This window comes from Rana temporaria, chromosome 4, assembly GCF_905171775.1.
Source record: "Rana temporaria chromosome 4, aRanTem1.1, whole genome shotgun sequence".
Taxonomy (NCBI): domain Eukaryota; kingdom Metazoa; phylum Chordata; class Amphibia; order Anura; family Ranidae; genus Rana; species Rana temporaria.
In genome coordinates, this window is record NC_053492.1 from 34836061 (window position 1) to 34853614 (window position 17554).

Consider the following 17554-nt stretch of genomic DNA (forward strand, 5'->3'; position numbering starts at 1 on the left):
ACCAGCTGCTAGAAGAGCTCGAAGAGACCACTGAGACATTTCAGTCATCAAGCCCCGTTGGCGGTTTCCCCTGTTTATCTGTTCTTCGCAATGAAACTTTGACACAAGTTTTGAGAGGTATTCAAAAGTTAATGTATATAGCTCTCATCTAATTGGAATTGTGGGTTCGCTGTCAATGTCATTCTTGGGATAGAGATGAGGGCTGGTAAGGCTTCTGTTTGAGAATGAAAACTGGAATCCCACATCCCTTTTGGCTTACAGCTCATTGAAACCTATTGAACCAGATGACTTCACTCATACTTCTATAGTGGTGAAGACATTATATTATTCAGCTCTGCCATGTTAAACACTTACTGACAAGGCACAATTATATTTCATTACCCTGAGGGTTTCAAGGGTCCCTCATACATATGGTATAGGACCAAAGTACCTTGTATGCTAGGAGTGAATGACAGCATAAAATGAAAATTGTTAAACTATTGTGGTTTAGGAGGTTTTCTTCAAACACAGAATACTGTGTAACGGTGCTTGGTGACATGACTAGTACCAGATCTCCACCTGGAGTCTTTAGCACGGGGCTTCAGGTATTCCACATCTCTGGATGCTTTTATGCCTTGGAGGACCAATGCCATTTATCTATACACGATCCTTCCGGATTTAGCATATTAACTCTGGAGTTCCATGATGAACCTAGGAAGAGCACTTAGGATATATTGCCTTACAAAACAGATGGTGGTTGTCCTACTAACGGATAAATCCATAGGACCACATGGATGCACTGCTAAACGAGCCTCTTTGAGTACAGACTTGGCAATGTCTAAGATTTTACCCTTCTTCATTCTCCTTATGGAAGATATTTGCAGTTTCTACACTTGGAATTACATCCTGGAAAACTTGGTCATTCATGAGTCAACTGAACGCGACCTCTCTTACTCCAATGTAACATTTTAGCCTCAACATTAATAGTTTGTGAGGATGTCTTTTCCATTAAGTTTTGATCTTGCTTTATAGATATGATTTAGTGGGGAGGGATGGCTTAGTTACCTCAAATGTTACCCCTATATGATATTGGCTCAAATAACATGGTGTATACGATATTAATTCTTCGGGTACCACTGGGAAGATGTGAGAGGGTTAGGATGCTTCCTATAGCTCCTATTGGGCAGGGAGTCATCATCTCTAACAAAGCCAAGGGGGGTGGAGATGCTGCCCTACCAGGGGGATTGGGTATTCTCACTTTGATAATAGGTGGGGGGCTCTTTCCCTTACTATACATTACTAGATCCATTGCTGGGGGGATTGAGTTCCATCCTCCCTAGCAATATCTATATTCCATGGGTTACGTTATTCGCCAATAGTTTTAAGATTGGCTGGTTTAGGTTAATTTATGCTAGGGGTTGTCCTGGGGTGGCATGGGTTATTATAGTTATTAATAGTTTACTGTTGATATTACTGATTATACTTTTCGAGTCAATACATTCTGCCTTCGGACTCGGTCCGGCTGACCCCCACACGGTGGGGCCTGGTTGCTTCTATACCCGCTGGTTGCGGTATACCTGATTTGGGTGCACCGCACCCTTTGCCGTTCGGCCTTTTATTTGTTTGGTTGCTTACTGAATCTTGTACTATTATACAATCCTCCACTCCGCGGGTTCTGCAATATTACTCGCTTAATTAGACCTCTTTTCTCATCTTCCTCTACCTTTCCTTTCCACTCCTGCTTCTTTCTTACCCACACTCCTAACCAATAGGGAGAAGATGGTTGACAGAAATAACATAACCCTACGATCCACTGATCAAGACACTACTAATATGAATTTGAAACTATACTCTCTGAATACAAGAGGCTTAAACACACCAGAGAAGCGATCCTTATTACTTTCCTCTTTATGGAAGGAAAGGCCTCACATAGTTTTTTTGCAAGAAACCCATTTCAGGTCAGATAGCATTCCCATATTACGGAGCGTCCATTTCCCGAACGCGTATCACGCCACTAACGGGGTATCAAAGTCGAGAGGAGTATCCATTTTATTGTCTAAACATTGCCCACTTCAGGTAGAGAGCGTTGAACAAGACCCGGATGGGAGGTTTCTTTTCATCAAGGGCAAGATATATAACTCCCCGATGACCATTGCCAATATCTACGCACCGAATACACAACAAGTTAGCTTTTTTAGAGATATTGTTCAAAGACTAACGATGTTTCAATCTGGGATACTGATCTTAGGAGGAGATTTCAATGTCCCCCTGAATCCCCTTCTTGACACATCCAATGGATCTTCCTGTTTGACTTACCGAGCCCTCCGGGCCATTAAAACCCAACTAGACTTGCTGACCTTACATGACACATGGCGTACGCTCAATCCTACGACTAAAGACTACACTTATTATTCACCACTACATACTAAATACTCGAGAATTGATTTTTTTTTTGTAACACAGGAAGACCTGGTCCGACTCTCTGACACGTCAATTGAGCCTATGGTGCTTTCGGATCACCACCCAATCACGATGACGCTATCTTGGAGAGGTCATTCTCCGGGTAGACCAGTGTGGAGGATGGATGATTCCATTTTGCTTGACCCCAGCTGTGCAACTGAAATTTCGGAATGCATAGCCCATTACTTCACCGATAATTCCACAAATGAGGTAGCTCCGGCATCAGTTTGGGCAGCACACAAATGCGTCCTCCGGGGAAAAATTATCTCTATTATGGCCAGACGGCGCAGGCTCAGAACTGCCAGACTTAACGAGCTTTTATCTAAAATAAAGACTTTGGAAGCTGCTCACAAACGCTCTGTAGCGGCGGGTTCCCTAGAGGCCCTATTGGAGGCCAGAAAAGACCTTCAATCTGAACTCCACAAAAGGCTACAATACAAGTTTAACCTAACTCATAAACTTTACTACGAATTTGGCAATAAGTCTGGCAGGTTACTAGCACATGCACTACAAAAGAAAAAAGAAGCCAACACAATCCACTCCATCACCACCCCTACAGGAGAAATTCTCCATAGATCAGACTTGATCGCTAAACAATTTACAGATTTTCTTTCTTCATTATATGACTTACCTTCTCAGTCTGGGTTAGGGATGCCGACGCCCCGGGAAAAACTTTTGGATGACTTTCTCTCTGGGTATGGTCTACCGGCTTCTCAGATTCCTGACCTGTCACATTTAGACGAGCCGGTGTCTATGGACGAAGCATTAAATGCTTTGAAACAGTTGAAGCCGGGTAAGAGTCCTGGCCCAGGCGGTTTGACGTCAGGATATTACAAAACATATGCTACGCTACTACTCCCCCATTTCATTAAAGCTTTCAATGACATTCCTTTTTCCCTATCCACTGGATCTGACTTACTTGAAGCACACATAGCTTTGATCCCGAAGCCTGGGAAGGACCATACATTAGTTACTAATTACCGTCCCATTTCATTATTGAATGTGGACCTAAAACTCTTCGCTAAGATATTGGCCAATAGATTACTTCCCCTCCTTCAGACTTTTATATCCACTGATCAAGTTGGATTTGTTCCGGGTAGAGAGGCAAGGGACAATACAACAAAGGCAATAAATATTCATCGATGGTTGTCCACTTCCAAGATTAGGGGTTTCTTTTTGTCCCTTGACGCCGAGAAGGCGTTCGATAGAGTGGCCTGGGATTATATGGAAGCAGCGCTTTGTAAGCTTGGTCTACCGCATCGCTTTATGCGGATGGTTATGGCGCTGTATTCAACTCCCACGGCCCGGGTCAGAGTGAATGGCCGGCTATCGGACGCCTTCTCGGTGCATAATGGCACGAGACAGGGTTGCCCTCTCTCACCCCTCATTTTTATTCTAACTTTAGAACCCTTTTTGAGACGGCTGCGCGACAACCCGGATGTGCGGGGAGTTGATGTCAAAGGGAAACAATATAAGGTGGCTGCATACGCGGATGACGTCCTTCTATTTCTGACGAATCCTCTGATCTCCATTCCAAATTTACTCAAAGATTTCAAATTATTCCAAATACTCTCTAACTTTAAAATCAATTTTAGCAAATCAATCGCTTTGAACGTGTCGCTTCCTCAGGATGTCGTGACCCTTTGCAAACACAATTTCCCCTTTAAGTGGGACCCAAATGACATAACCTATCTAGGGATCAAATTGCCCACTAAGCTTTCTGATTTATATTTACGTAATTTCGTACCAGCCTTGCAGTCTATCAAGACCGATCTAGAGGCTTGGACTAAGGGAACAATCTCATGGTTCGGGAGGGCGGCGGTTTTAAAGATGAATGTCCTTCCCAGGCTTCTTTACCTTTTCCAAGCAATACCCATTAAACTCCCTGCCTCCTTTCTGGCCTCATTCAAACTCATTTGTAGACGTTTTCTTTGGGCTGGACGTCCAGCTCGATTGAATTGGGATAGAATGACCATGCCCAAGATGAGGGGTGGACTGGGAGTACCAGATCTCTCTAAATATCACAAAGCTTGCTTACTAACAAGAATAGTCGATTGGCATGTACATAAAGAAGAAAAGGATTGGGTTAAGTTGGAAGAGGCTTTCGTTGGTTTTAGGATTTCACATCTCCCATGGATAGACAAAAAATTTACTCCCAGGTCCTGTACTTCCCACCCCGTAATTGGCCCAACCCTTGCTTGCCTTAGAAAGACAAGTGGGGACTCACACATGGCATCTCACCCAGGTCCTATGACCCCACTCAATCTAAACCCCGGATTTTCAGAAGGTATTAATACTATAAATCTTGGGGGGTCCGAGACAGCCCCCACACTGAGAGCACATCAGTTTTTTGATAAGGGCAAACTTCTATCCCACTCAGCCATGGTTCGGAGATTTCCGGATTTCCAAATCCCACGTTTTAAATACTTTCACATTAGAAATTTTTTTCTAAACTCACAAACATCCGATCTATGGTGCAGGGATCTTTCACACCTTGAAAAGCTGTGCGAATCCTCTGCCCCTCAACGTCACCTTATTTCGGGGATCTATTTGTGGCTTACCCCTCAAGAGACCGCGATGTCCACTATCCATACGAAATGGGAGGCTGATCTTCAGGTATCATTGTCAGATGGTGACTGGAGCTCAATATGGAACCACATTCACAAGGGCTCTATTAATGTATCTGCCCAGGAAAATAGATACAAAATCTATTCCAGGTGGTACAGAACCCCAAGCAAATTACACAAATTTTACCCGACAGTGTCACCGACTTGTTGGAGGTGTGGTGGAGAAGTGGGTACTCTCCTACATATCTGGTGGAGCTGTTCGAAACTACAGCCCTTTTGGCAGGAGGTACATTCGCATATTGCCAAGATTACCTCCTATACACCTGACTTTACCCCAGGGCAGTATCTTCTTCATCACACCTCTCTGCCACAATCAATCTATCGGAAATCACTTGTATTACACTTAATCAATGCGGCTACTCAATGTATCCCGATACGGTGGAAGGACCCCATTCCGCCTACACTGTTGGATTGGCAGGTGAGGGTGGATAAAATAGAGATGATGGAAAGGTTGATTCATCAGGCTAATGACAACTCGGAAAAATTTAGACACATTTGGAGATGTTGGACATTATATAGGACCCCCACTACTCATAACTCAACATAGGTTCCCACCTAATGATTCGAATTCCTTTTATAGCTAGATCTTTTTTCGTTTTCTCTGACCGAGGTCTTTCTGGTAAAAAAGCTATAGACATACTTTTTATCTTGCACTGCTCTGTCTTTCAACTCCTTTCATATTCTTTTAACCCCCTTGGTAGTGCACGAATGCGTGCACCTGCGGAGTGTGAAATAAAATCATAATTTCATTGGGAGGATTTGAAGCCTCTGGGAAAGGAATTTCTTAATTATAGGTAGGCCCGAGGTTTCTATTACCTGGGACTCGTTTTTCAGCAGAAGGTTAAAAACATTTAGGTTTTTGACCAGATGTTTGCGTTATTGAACTTCTCCTTGTTCCTATCCCCCCTCTCCAGTATTCAGCTAATGTTTCTGAAGGGGGTATACGGGACGGGGAATTGCTCCTCATAGTCTCTGTTTATTTAGTTAAATGTCTGCAACTAGGATATATGTGTAAGGATAGAGCGATAAGAGCTATTTTATCATTTAAACGTTATATTCACTAGTTTACTTTATTAGGATGGGTATTAGATAAATGAGACCCTTATTGGTGTTCCTTCTTTATATGCAAATATACCTTCGGTACAGAAGACATGTGTTGGGGACGGGTTACGATCTGTTGTTCTTCATTTGGCCTTTGTACACATGTAAGGTTTATATGATATTCTTTGCCAACTTTATTTGTGTCATATTAACCACTTACTTATGTAATGCATATCAGAATGTATTGACATTAACTTTCAATAAAAACTTTTCTGGAAAAAAAAAAAAAAAAAGCAACATGTAACAATGTTTATAGTACTGTACAGTGAAACCTTGGTTTTAGAGTAACTTGGTTTGAGAGCGTTTTGCAAAAAAGAAGAGAGGAGCCTCTAAGTGTAGCAATATGGTTACATTTAATGATGATACAACATTTAGAAACTTATTGCTACACCTAGGCCCCGTACACACGGTCGGACAAAACCGATGAGAATGGTCCGACGGACCAGTTTCATCGGTTCACCTATGAAGTGGCCGTACGGCCGATATGTGTACACACCATCAGTTCAAAATCCGATCGGGTCAGAACGCGGTGACGTAAAACACACAACGTGCTGAATAAAACGAAGTATGCGTCGACTTGATTCTGAGCATGCGCAGGTTTTGAACCGATGCTTTTCTGTACTAACCATCGGTTTGGTTCGATGGGGCAGCGGTCCATCGGTTCGGTTTTGAAGCATGTTTTAAAATTTTGGACCGAAGGAAAACAGACCGATAGCCTATACACACGGTCGGTTTGGTCCGATGAAAATGAACTTCGGTTCATTCTCATCGGACCAAACCGACCGTGTGTACGGGGCCTTAGAGGTGCCTCTCTTCTCTTTTATACCCTGTAAAAAAAAAATGCTTTGATATACAAGTGTGCAAATATGTTGCAAAGAAAAAGGGGGGTTGGAACAAGATGGGACTTTTTTCTTTCCCCCTTTTTCAAGGATGGGAATAATTTATTTAAACTTAGTTTACCCAAGATCAAATAGAATTGATAGCAAGTAAAAGACAATTTACTGAACCTGAAAATAAGGCAGCTTCTACAGCATCTTGATAAATTCAGACATGGTTCACAAGGGTCATTCACAGATTGTCACACAATTTTATTGCATACATAATCACCCATCAATTTTTATCGCAAGACCTTGAAAACCTTTCCCTTGTTATACACAGCCTTGTGCTTGCTGGCTTGTTTTACATTGTGAGCAAGCTTGAGGGAATCCCTGGTGGCATTATTGACCAAATATGGTCACTCAGGTTCCCCAATGATGTGTTTACCTTCTAGCAAATTCTTTGGGGCCTTTTTCATCGTAATTGACTTTGGATCTACAATACATCACTTGATGAAATAATTGATATTGATTTACATTGGGAGACCATGTTTTTTAGAGTATTTTTTATTTATTTAGTATTTGTATTCTTTTTGTGACAAATGGGTTGATTCACCAAAAGTCGAGAGCGCAAAATCCGGCGCAGCCCCGCACAGAAACCAATAAGCCTCCATTTTTTTTTGTCAAATCTTAATTAAAGAAGCTGAAGTTAGAAGCCGATTGGCCACAATTGGATTGGAATAAATACTTATAGAGCGCCGAATGCGAGTTGTGAAACTCGCATGGCTGCACCAGATTCCGCACTCCCAACCTCAAGCAAACCAACCCCTAAGTAACAAAGGGAGCTATGTACCCCTTACTCATTCACCTGGGAAAGCAGGGTAACTTTGGGCTTCTTACTTTATTTGTTATTTATTTTTATTTTGATAAATCACATCCACAGACCATTTTCCTCTCAACATGGTAGTGAGGCCTTATCAAGAATTTTGAGAGGGAAATAATGTCCTTTTTTTATTGTCTGGAAAAAAAAACAATTTGGTTACCCCCAAAATCTATACCAGATCCATATCCTTGATTGGTGTCTGTTATGGATTTTAAGGGGGGCATCAGGAAAAAAAATGTGAAATTCCCCCAAAATCCATACCAGACCCTTATCTACACATGTGGTCTTAATAGCCAGCCCCCCCCCCCCCACTCCTGAACCATACTAGGCCACATGTCTTCAACATTGAAAATATATCTTTATGGGAAAGGCAGCTTCACTCTCGGTCAAGGCACCCTGTCCCCATGTTTTTGATTAGCTGCAGGGGAGTGCATGGAGACCATAAAACATAATCTGTCACTCCATTAGGCTTGTCAGCCCCCTTTGTGATAATAATGAAGTTAAAGCAGTATTAAACCAAAAAGCAAACATTTATTATATTGCAGCTTATCAAATCTTATATGTGGTGGCTGCATGACTTTAAATGTGCCTTTGAGGAGTATAAAAAATGAAATTCAAAAACATTAATTTATGAAAATACAGAAAAGTTTTTATTATTATTGTTCTGCCAGCAGGCAGTGCATTCTGATAAATAAAAACAACATAAAAGGAATTTACAGTCTTGATGTTTTGAATATGGAATGTGTGGGTCCCAAACAGTGAAAGCAATAGGGCCAACGCGTTTCGTGGACAATTCCGCTTCGTCTGGGCCTTGGGAGTTGCACAGCAGAATTTCAAAATAATTTCTATAAATTAATATTAATAAACAGAATATGAATGACATGATATACTTTATTTCATGTATTATGTATCTGAATTTTCATATATCATGTCATTCATATTCTGTTTATTAATATTTCATTTATAGAAATTATTTTGAAATTCTGCTGTGCAACTCCCAAGGCCCCAACGAACAATAATAATAATAATATAAACTTTTCTATTTTTTCATAAATTAATGTTTTTGAATTTCATTTTTTTTACTCCTTAAAGGCACATTTAAAGTCCCATCTTGTTCCAATCCCCCCTTTTTCTTTGTAACAACCCCTACACATTTGATATACAAGTGCTTTGGATTACAAGCATGTTTCTGGAACGAATTATGCTCGCAAACCAAGGTTTTACTGTATATGTTTTACTATATTCATATTCATATACAGTTAGTCTGGTTTAAAAGAAAACTCTTATGGGATTTGACAGCAACCAAAAAGAGAATAAATGTTGATCCCCGCTGAGCCGGAGAATGTTTATGTTGATCCCCGCTGAGCCGGCAGATGACATGGCGGTCCCTGCACACTGTGCAGGGACCACCCTGTCAGACCTCCTCTCTCCCCTATGGGGGGATTGGATGGACATGGACCATCTGTCCGTGTCCACATAATCCGCTCTGCAGACGGATGGAAAAATAGGATTTTCCTCCATCTGCAGAATCAGAGGATTGAGGACACCGATGAGATTGGGCGTCAGCGGATGTTCATCCGCTGACACCCGCTATCTCATAGGGATCAATGTATGTTCCTTTTTCATCCATAAACGGATGGATGAAAAAGCGGACATGCGGTCTGCAGGTGTGAAAGGGGTATTTAATAACATATCTTTATTAAAATCACATTTGGCCTGATAATGGCCATAAATCCCCATTCAAAGATGACGTCAACGGCATTTCTGGCATGAACGCCGGAACTGGAAATGACATCATCGGCGTGGCACGGATTCGCAGTTATGGAAAAACACCAGGAATCAATAGAGAATGCCATTGGAACCCCCTGAGGTGGAATTCCAAGCTCCAATGAGTGTATGCCCATACTAGTGTGGATTTATTTAGTAATCAAAAGGGGTACATATAAGGGGGACAGAGTGCCCAGAATGGACATAATCACCAGGGATGTGCTGAGGAGCACACATGTACAGCAGTGGAAAATGGGCTTTGTATGTACTTGCCTATGCACTTTTTTTTTTCATTCAAGGTATATTTTTTTTACAAGTCCCCTCTCTCTCCGTGATATGGGAGGATTATGATCCTTGCATTAAAGCGCCCCTGCTCACAAGCAAGTGGAGGTTGATAGGCAGACACTATATGAACTGGTAATATTCTTGACAATTTTGTAAATATAATGTGATGGAATTGTTTTAATTGATTTTTGATGATATTGTATAATGACAGCACCCAGGGTGCCCTGGAACGGCACAGCCAAACTGCTCAGCTCCATAGAGAGGCACCGTGCTGGCCTATGCAGAGGTGTATTTAGGTTTTGTGCTGCCCTAGGCCCGACTAAACTCATGCACCCCCTAATTTAAATATGACCCACCCCTTCCTGTTTAAGACACGCCCTATCATTTGTAAACCACACCCTTCCACTTTAGGCTCCACCTTTTCCTGTTAGAGCTCCACCTCTTCCTCTCTGTACATTAGCACACTCACGCACCATTCACTCCATACTTACATCAATCAATCCAGTTGGCTCCTGTCTAAATTGTTGCCCTTACATGTGTATGTATGAATGCGAGTTAGGGACTTTAGATTGTAAGCCCCTTGAGGGCAGGGACTGATGTGACCTCTGTACCCTCCCCACACCTACTCATACCTCTGTACCCTCCCCATACCTCTGTACCCTCCCCGCACCTCTGTACTCTCCCCATACCTCTGTACCCTCCCCGCACCTCTGTGCCCTCCTCATATCTCTGTACCCTCCCCGCACCTCTGTACCCTCCTCATACCTCTGTACCCTCCCCGCACCTCTGTACCCTCCCCGCACCTCTGTACCCTCCCTGCACCTCTGTTTATGTCTGTACCCTCCCCGTACCGCTGTACCCTCCCCATACCTCTGTTTATGTCTGTACCCTCCTCGTACCTCTGTTTATGTCTGTACCCTCCCCGTACCTCTGTTTATGTCTGTACCCTCCCCGTACCGCTGTACCCTCCCTGTACCTCTGTTTATGTCTGTACCCTCCCCGTACCTCTGTTTATCTCTGTACCCCCCCCCACCTCTGTTTATGTCTGTACCCCTTCCTCTCGCACCTCTGTTTATCTCTGTACCCCTGTTCCCACCACTCCCCCCCACACACACACACATCTGTGTTCCCCCTCTGGACCCCTCCCCCAATATCTGTTCTCTCTGTACCCCCCCCCCCCCCACCTATGTAACTTCCTCCCCCACACCTCTGTTCCCCTCTGTACATATTGTAATATAAACCTGACAGCAGAAAAGGTTTTTTTATTTTTATTCTGGTTGGTAACTGGTTACTGGGTGCACTGAGTGTGCTGCCTGTTTTTCCCCTACCTGTGCAAACGCCATGGTGGGATGATCACCAGCCTGAGGAGAGCATTGCTGCTGCCTGTCTTCACAAAAGATCCTGACGGTCCAGGAGAAAGAGGGCGGCAAAATCGCTCCAAGCCTAAACCTATATGCAGCCTGGCTTCCATCTCATCTGCCCCGGCCTCTACCATGTATCCTGCAGAGTCCAGACACTTCAGGGCCAGCCGGCTCTGCCTCCGGTATGACATGCACCCGGTCTGGCCAATCACTGGCCTTTTAATGCGGGCGTCAGTCGCTCCCTCCCCCTGGCCAAGTACGCCCCATGTAGTGCCACGATACAGGCCCGCCGCGCCAGGGGCTATATTTATGCGGGAGCCGGAAGGCGGTCGCGGGAACGATTACATGATAAAAGGACAGATCGGGGGTCTTTTTTTTTTCGTGCGGGGGGCGGCTTTGGTGCCCGGGCCGTGCCGCCCCCTGCAAAGTGCCGCCCTAGGCCTAGGCCTTGTCGGCCTAGGCCAAGATACATCGCTGGGCCTATGGCAGCCTGCTGGTGTTGGCTCTGTTCCCCATCTTCGGGCCTTCGGGAGTGTTACTGTAGCTGTGCCCAGAGAAAGGTGAGGGGGAGCGGGGCTCTAACATTTTATAGCATATGGACTCTCTGTACATTATTGGTAGTTTTGGTTGGGACTTTGACTGGGACTTTAAACGAGGTATGCATGAGAGGACTCAAGGATAAGACAGTGTAATATGGATGCGTTTATATATCTAAAACACATAGCAGAGCATGCGATTTTGAATGTATGCATAGTAGTAAACATACATGACAATGAGCATATAAAAAGCATGATGCAAAAACCATAAACATTGTATAACAACTTATTCCTCGCATTATTAAAAAAATCCTCAGAAAATAGAATCATTAAACCCAAGGTTGGTCCTAAAACTGAAACATGTAGCATCTGTGTAAGCCTGAGACGCCTTTCATGGCATTATTGCCAATCTTCAGGGGCGGATGCGTAGTGGGGTAAGATCTGCAGAAGGACACAAGTATAATATGTAAGTTTTAGCATAACGCTCAAATAATGGGAAACAACGGGAGAGATGAAAAAGGGGCATCTCCAAAAAAACGTTAATACTAATTCACTCTATGTGCTGTTTTGTAAGCTAGTTACTCCTGGCACAAATAGGGAGTACAAATTACTTGCCTTGCCCCGGGTGCTGACAACCCAGTAATATCTATTCAACTGTATTGACTTAATTTGTGGTTTTCAGGTTTACATCCACTGTAAGGATGTGGTAAGCATGTGGATTACCTCTCCTCCGCAATCAAGTAGGGTGCTGCTGGCTCTGTTCCTACAACACATAGCTTGACCTCAACTGTGATTCATTTGTATCCTATAACCAGGGCTTTTTTTCTCAAACAATAGGTGCTGGAACTTAACCGCAACCCCACAAAACCCCTCCCCCTACACGCACCCTCCAAATCACATCAAATAGTAGGAGGGCCTTAAAAGGGGCATTACATACCAGAATTTCAGTACACAGAGTGCAGAGCTGTCACTTGTAAACACAGAACCCCGACTTCTGTGTTTACAAGTGATTGTGGTGAGCAGGCACCCAAGGGTCTGAGCCAAAGGTGGTGGAACTGAGTTCCACCAAGTTCCCCCAGAAAAAAAGCCCTGCCTATAACCCATTTGTATCTATTACTCGATAAGCATTTGGCTTTTTATACTAGTTACTTCCACAGGATACTATGCAATTTCAGATGCGTGCATGTACATACATGAATTCTTCTTTTTTTTCTATGCCATTGCCTTGTATATAGATAAAATACTCATGACTTACTTTGCTTATATACCAATTAAACAATTTTTAAAATTTCTCTTACCAAGTGTGCCTCACTTTAAAGTCCCAAAAAAAACCTTTCCATTTTGTTATATCTATAAGTGTTTTTGAAACCTTTTAAACATTTTTACCAAATCTCTCTTGAATTGTGCTTTTAGTAATTGTGCTGAAGGCACTGAAAGCATGGGAAGGCTTCCTTTCCAGGAATGAAATGCTGTGGTATTATGTTGTATTCTATGTTTGACTTTTTGCTATTGTAGTTGTGATTTTGATAAAATGTATTTGTAATTTGTTAAAAAATACTACAAAAAATACTTAAAAAAAAAAAAAAAAGAACTTTGGGAATCAATTTGTCCACATGTATCTAGGTGGGTGCAGCATTTAACACTGAGAAAAGAGCAATCAAACACTGCCGATTGCTCAGTTCTCACAGCTCCCCCCCTCGCTCACTGTAGCGCTGGGCTGTGGAGGGGGCGGAAGGGGCTGACTCTGAGGCCCCGTACACACGACAGAGTTTCTCGGCAGAATTCACCGAGAAACTCGGTCAAAACCCGGATTCTGCCGAGAAACTCTGTCGTCTGTACAGTTTTGGCTCGATGGAGCCGCCGAGGAACTCGACGAGAAAATAGAGAACATGTTCTCTATTTTCTCGTTGTTCTATGGGAGAAGGCGGCCCGCCGAGCTCCTCGGCGGCTTCATCCCAAAACTCGACGAGGAACTCGACGTGCCAAGCACGTCGAGTTCCTCGGCCGTGTGTACGGGGCCTCAGCGGTTTGCTGAAAGGTTGAGCTGGATGAGGGTCGAGGCATGTGGGCGAATCCCGACTTCATTGTCGCAATCTTGCCTGAGCCTAGACCAGCTCTGTGACATCAGCTGACAGCGGGCTTTGGCCTGCTGTCTGCTGAAAACGTGTCTCTGTGCTGCAGAACGAACTGCACTCCTGTGATCCACAGAAGTACAGCTTTGGCTGTACTTCTCCTTTAACCACTTAAGGACCACCGCACGATGATATACGTCGGCAGGATGGCACGGCTGGGCACAGGGATGTATATATATGTCCCCTTTAAGAGCCCAGTTGTGGGTCGCGAGCACGTCGCGGGAGCCATGCTCGCAAACCCGGTCTGAAGCTCCGTGACCGCGCCCGCGGGACCCGCGGACCCGATCGCCGCGGGTGTCCCGCGATTGGGTCACATTAGCTGAAGAACGGAGAGAGGTGAGTGTAAACAAACCTTCCCCGTTCTTCTGTGTGGCAGTGTCAGTGATCGTCTGTTCCCTGATATAGGAAACAACAATCACTGATGTCACACGTCCAGCCCCGCCCCCCTACAGTTAGAAAAACACATGAGGTCACACTTAACCCCTACAGCGCCCCCTAGTGGTTAACCCCTTCACTACCATTGTCATTTTCACAGTAATCAGTGCATTTTTATAGCACTTTTCGCTGTGAAAATTACAAAGGTCCCAAAAATGGGTCAAAAGTGTCCGATGTGTCCGCCATAATGTCGAAGTCACGAAAAAAATCGCTCATCGCCGCCATTAGTAGTAAAAAAAAATATTAATAATAATGCCATAAAATGATCCCCTATTTTGTAAACGCTATAAATTTTGTGCAAACCAATCGATAAATGCTTATTGCGATATTTTTTTTAACAAAAATAGGTAGAAGAATACGTATCGCACTAAACTGAGGAAAAAATATGTTTTTTTATATCTTTTTTGGGGGTATTTATTATAGCAAAAAGTTAAAAATATTGGGTTTTTTTCAAAATTGACGCTCTATTTTTGTTGATAGCGCAAAAAAAAAAACGCAGAGGTGATCAAATACCACCAAAAGAAGGCTCTATTTCTGGGGAAAAAAAGGACGCAAATTTTGTTTGGGAGCCACGTCGCACGACCGCGCAATTGTCAGTTAAAGCAACGCAGTGCCGAATCGCAAAAAGGGGCAAGGTCCTTAACCTGCATATTGGTCCGGGTCGTAACCAGTTAATCTTGGCTCCTTTCAACTATTCTCGGCCTGTTCTTTTACCAAAATTGGCCCCTCATTGGCCTCGTTATTTTATGTCGCACACACACAAAAAAAATAAAATAAAAGACTACAGAAATAAATTCTGAATAATATATTTCAAGGAGCAGTATGTAAATGACAATCACATACACACACAAAAAAAAAAAAAAATACTAAATTAAATAAACTGTTGGGAAATTAAATCAAAATCACTCCAGTACTAATTTTATATTTAGCGGCATGACATCTAGGTATGTGATTTCTTGACAACAATGTTTATTTCAAAATACCAGCGAGATTAATCCGGTTCTGCATGCGGGCGTCACAATAAATAGCACTACAGCTGGGAAACACTAATGCCAAGGAAGGGGGAAAAAAAAGGTGTGTCTGAAGTCAAGGCGCGTCACCTGCATGAAAAAAAGCTTCTGTTACAGTACAGCTGTAAGTCAGTCCTCATGTTCTGCAGACATGAGTTCATCTCCCAGCTACTCGCAAGCTAGTACAGGATCACCCAAACAAAATGGCAATGGACCCGCGTCCTCAGACCCTGAAGCTCCGAAACTGTGCTTGGTAAGTGGCATTTCTTCATAGTTACATTTCTCTATAGATCTCCATATTATCTCCTTTATACAGGTGACCTACAGTATAGAAGGCTTCATTAATAACCCTACTATAGGACAATCCTTGGTGGACATACAGTACATGGAGTGATTTTATAATCTATAAATGGTACTATACCTAAATTAAAGTGTCTATTTGCATTTTTGGGGAAGTGTTAGAATCTCAGGCCCTGTTGGAGAGATTTATCCTGAAGCTTGTCTTGGTGACAACATCTTTACTGTACAGGAAAAGAGGATAAATCTCAAACAGGGATGCAGGCAGTGATACAATGTCCTTAGAGGCTCGAGCCTTCCCCTACTCTACTGGGAAAAAAAAGCATCTTTATCGTTACCCGTCTTAAAGCTAAACTTTGGAATAAGGAGACAATGGGGGTTATTTACAAAAGGCAACTCCACTTTGCACTGAAAGTGCAGTCGCTGTGAATCTGAGGGGTAGATCTGAAACGTAAGGAAGCTCTGCTGATTTTATTATCCAATCATGTGCAAGCTAAAATTCTGTTTTTTATTCTCCTTGCATGTCCCCCTCAGATCTACAGCGACTGCACTTCCAAGTGCAATTTGAGTGCAATTTCAAGTGCACTTTGCATTTGTAGTTTGCACTTTTAGTGCAAAGTGGATTTGCCTTTCGTAAATAACTCCCATTGTTTAAATACAAAAAGCATGTATATTTGTAATTATTAGATTGTAAGCTCGCAGGATCAGGGCCCTCCTAACCCTCTTGTATTGAATTGTATTGTCTCCCTTTTATATTGTAAAGCATTGCACAAACTTTTGGTGCCATATCAATCCTATATTACAGAATAATAATAATTGAATCTCGGTGTGTTTTGCGTGCTGGAAGCTCAGCATTGAGGTTGTAGATGTCTCCACAGCTCTGTCATTACCAGGACAGTAAATGAAAGGAATTATTGAGAAGTGAAATCTAGAAACTCTATCCAAACTTGAACAAAAGGGTTTGGGCTAGACCTATGCTTAAAGTAGTAAGCATTATTAAATGTAATGCCATTTGTATGTACAGGTTGAACAGAAGGCTTCCAGATGAGGGGCACTTACTCATCACTTAGAAATTCTTCCTGATCCCTCCATATAAAGGACTACATGTACCCTGGTTGCAAATGCCCCGAGGCCACCACACATGCATAGCTACATGGTCATGCCTGGGCATGCCAACACAGGCAATATCATGGCGTAAAGCAGGGGTGCCAAACTCAATTTAATCATGGGTTGCATCAGCATTATGATTGCCCTCAAAAGGGCCAGTTGTATCTGTGAAGCCTCGTACACACGACCAAGGAACTCGACGGGCGAAACACATCGTTTTCCTCGTCGAGTTCCTTGTTAGGCTGTCGAGGAAATAGAGAACTTGCTCTCTTTTTGGCTCGTCAAGTTTCTCGACAGTTTCCTAAACGAAAATGTACACACGACCGGTTTCCTCGGCAAAAAATATCTCCCAGCAAGTTTCTTGCTGGTTTTTGCCGAGAAACTCGGTCGTGTGTACGAGGCCTTAAGATTAGATGTCCAGCGCACCCCCTCCCCTTACATTAGATGTCAAGAGCCACCCCACCATCAGAAGTTGAGTGCCCCACTCTCCCTTACATCACAGTGTACCCCCCCTTTCCTTATGCTGCTGCCTTGAAGAAGTTGGATACATTGCTTGGAAGCGCAGAAAGTAAGGGTCTGGAGGATGACCAGAGGCGGGCTGGAGCTCTCCTGCAGCTGCAGGAGAAGTGCGAGGGCCCCATGAAATGGCCTGGAGGGTCGGATTCAGCCCACGGACCTTGTGTTTGACACCTGTGGCGTAAGGTATGTGTGTGAAATGCTGGTCTCATTGGACCCTAGGAGGCAGTACTGCCACCCCAA

At 43.4% G+C, this 17554-nt stretch overlaps 1 protein-coding gene across 2 annotated transcripts in view; it reads left to right on the top strand.

The window, feature by feature from the left end:
- LOC120936109 (C-type lectin domain family 2 member D-like) overlaps positions 1 to 17554 on the top strand; it is a 67172-nt gene that overhangs the window by 33693 nt on the left and 15925 nt on the right. Inside the window, exon 1 of one of the 2 annotated variants that reach the window (XM_040348225.1) lies at positions 15300 to 15644. The exons of the other annotated variant lie outside the window; for it this stretch is intronic. Coding sequence (XP_040204159.1) covers positions 15486 to 15644 — 159 coding nt within the window. The 5' untranslated portion in view covers positions 15300 to 15485. Of the gene's footprint in view, positions 1 to 15299; positions 15645 to 17554 lie in introns of those variants that run through there. 2 annotated transcript variants of the gene reach the window in all.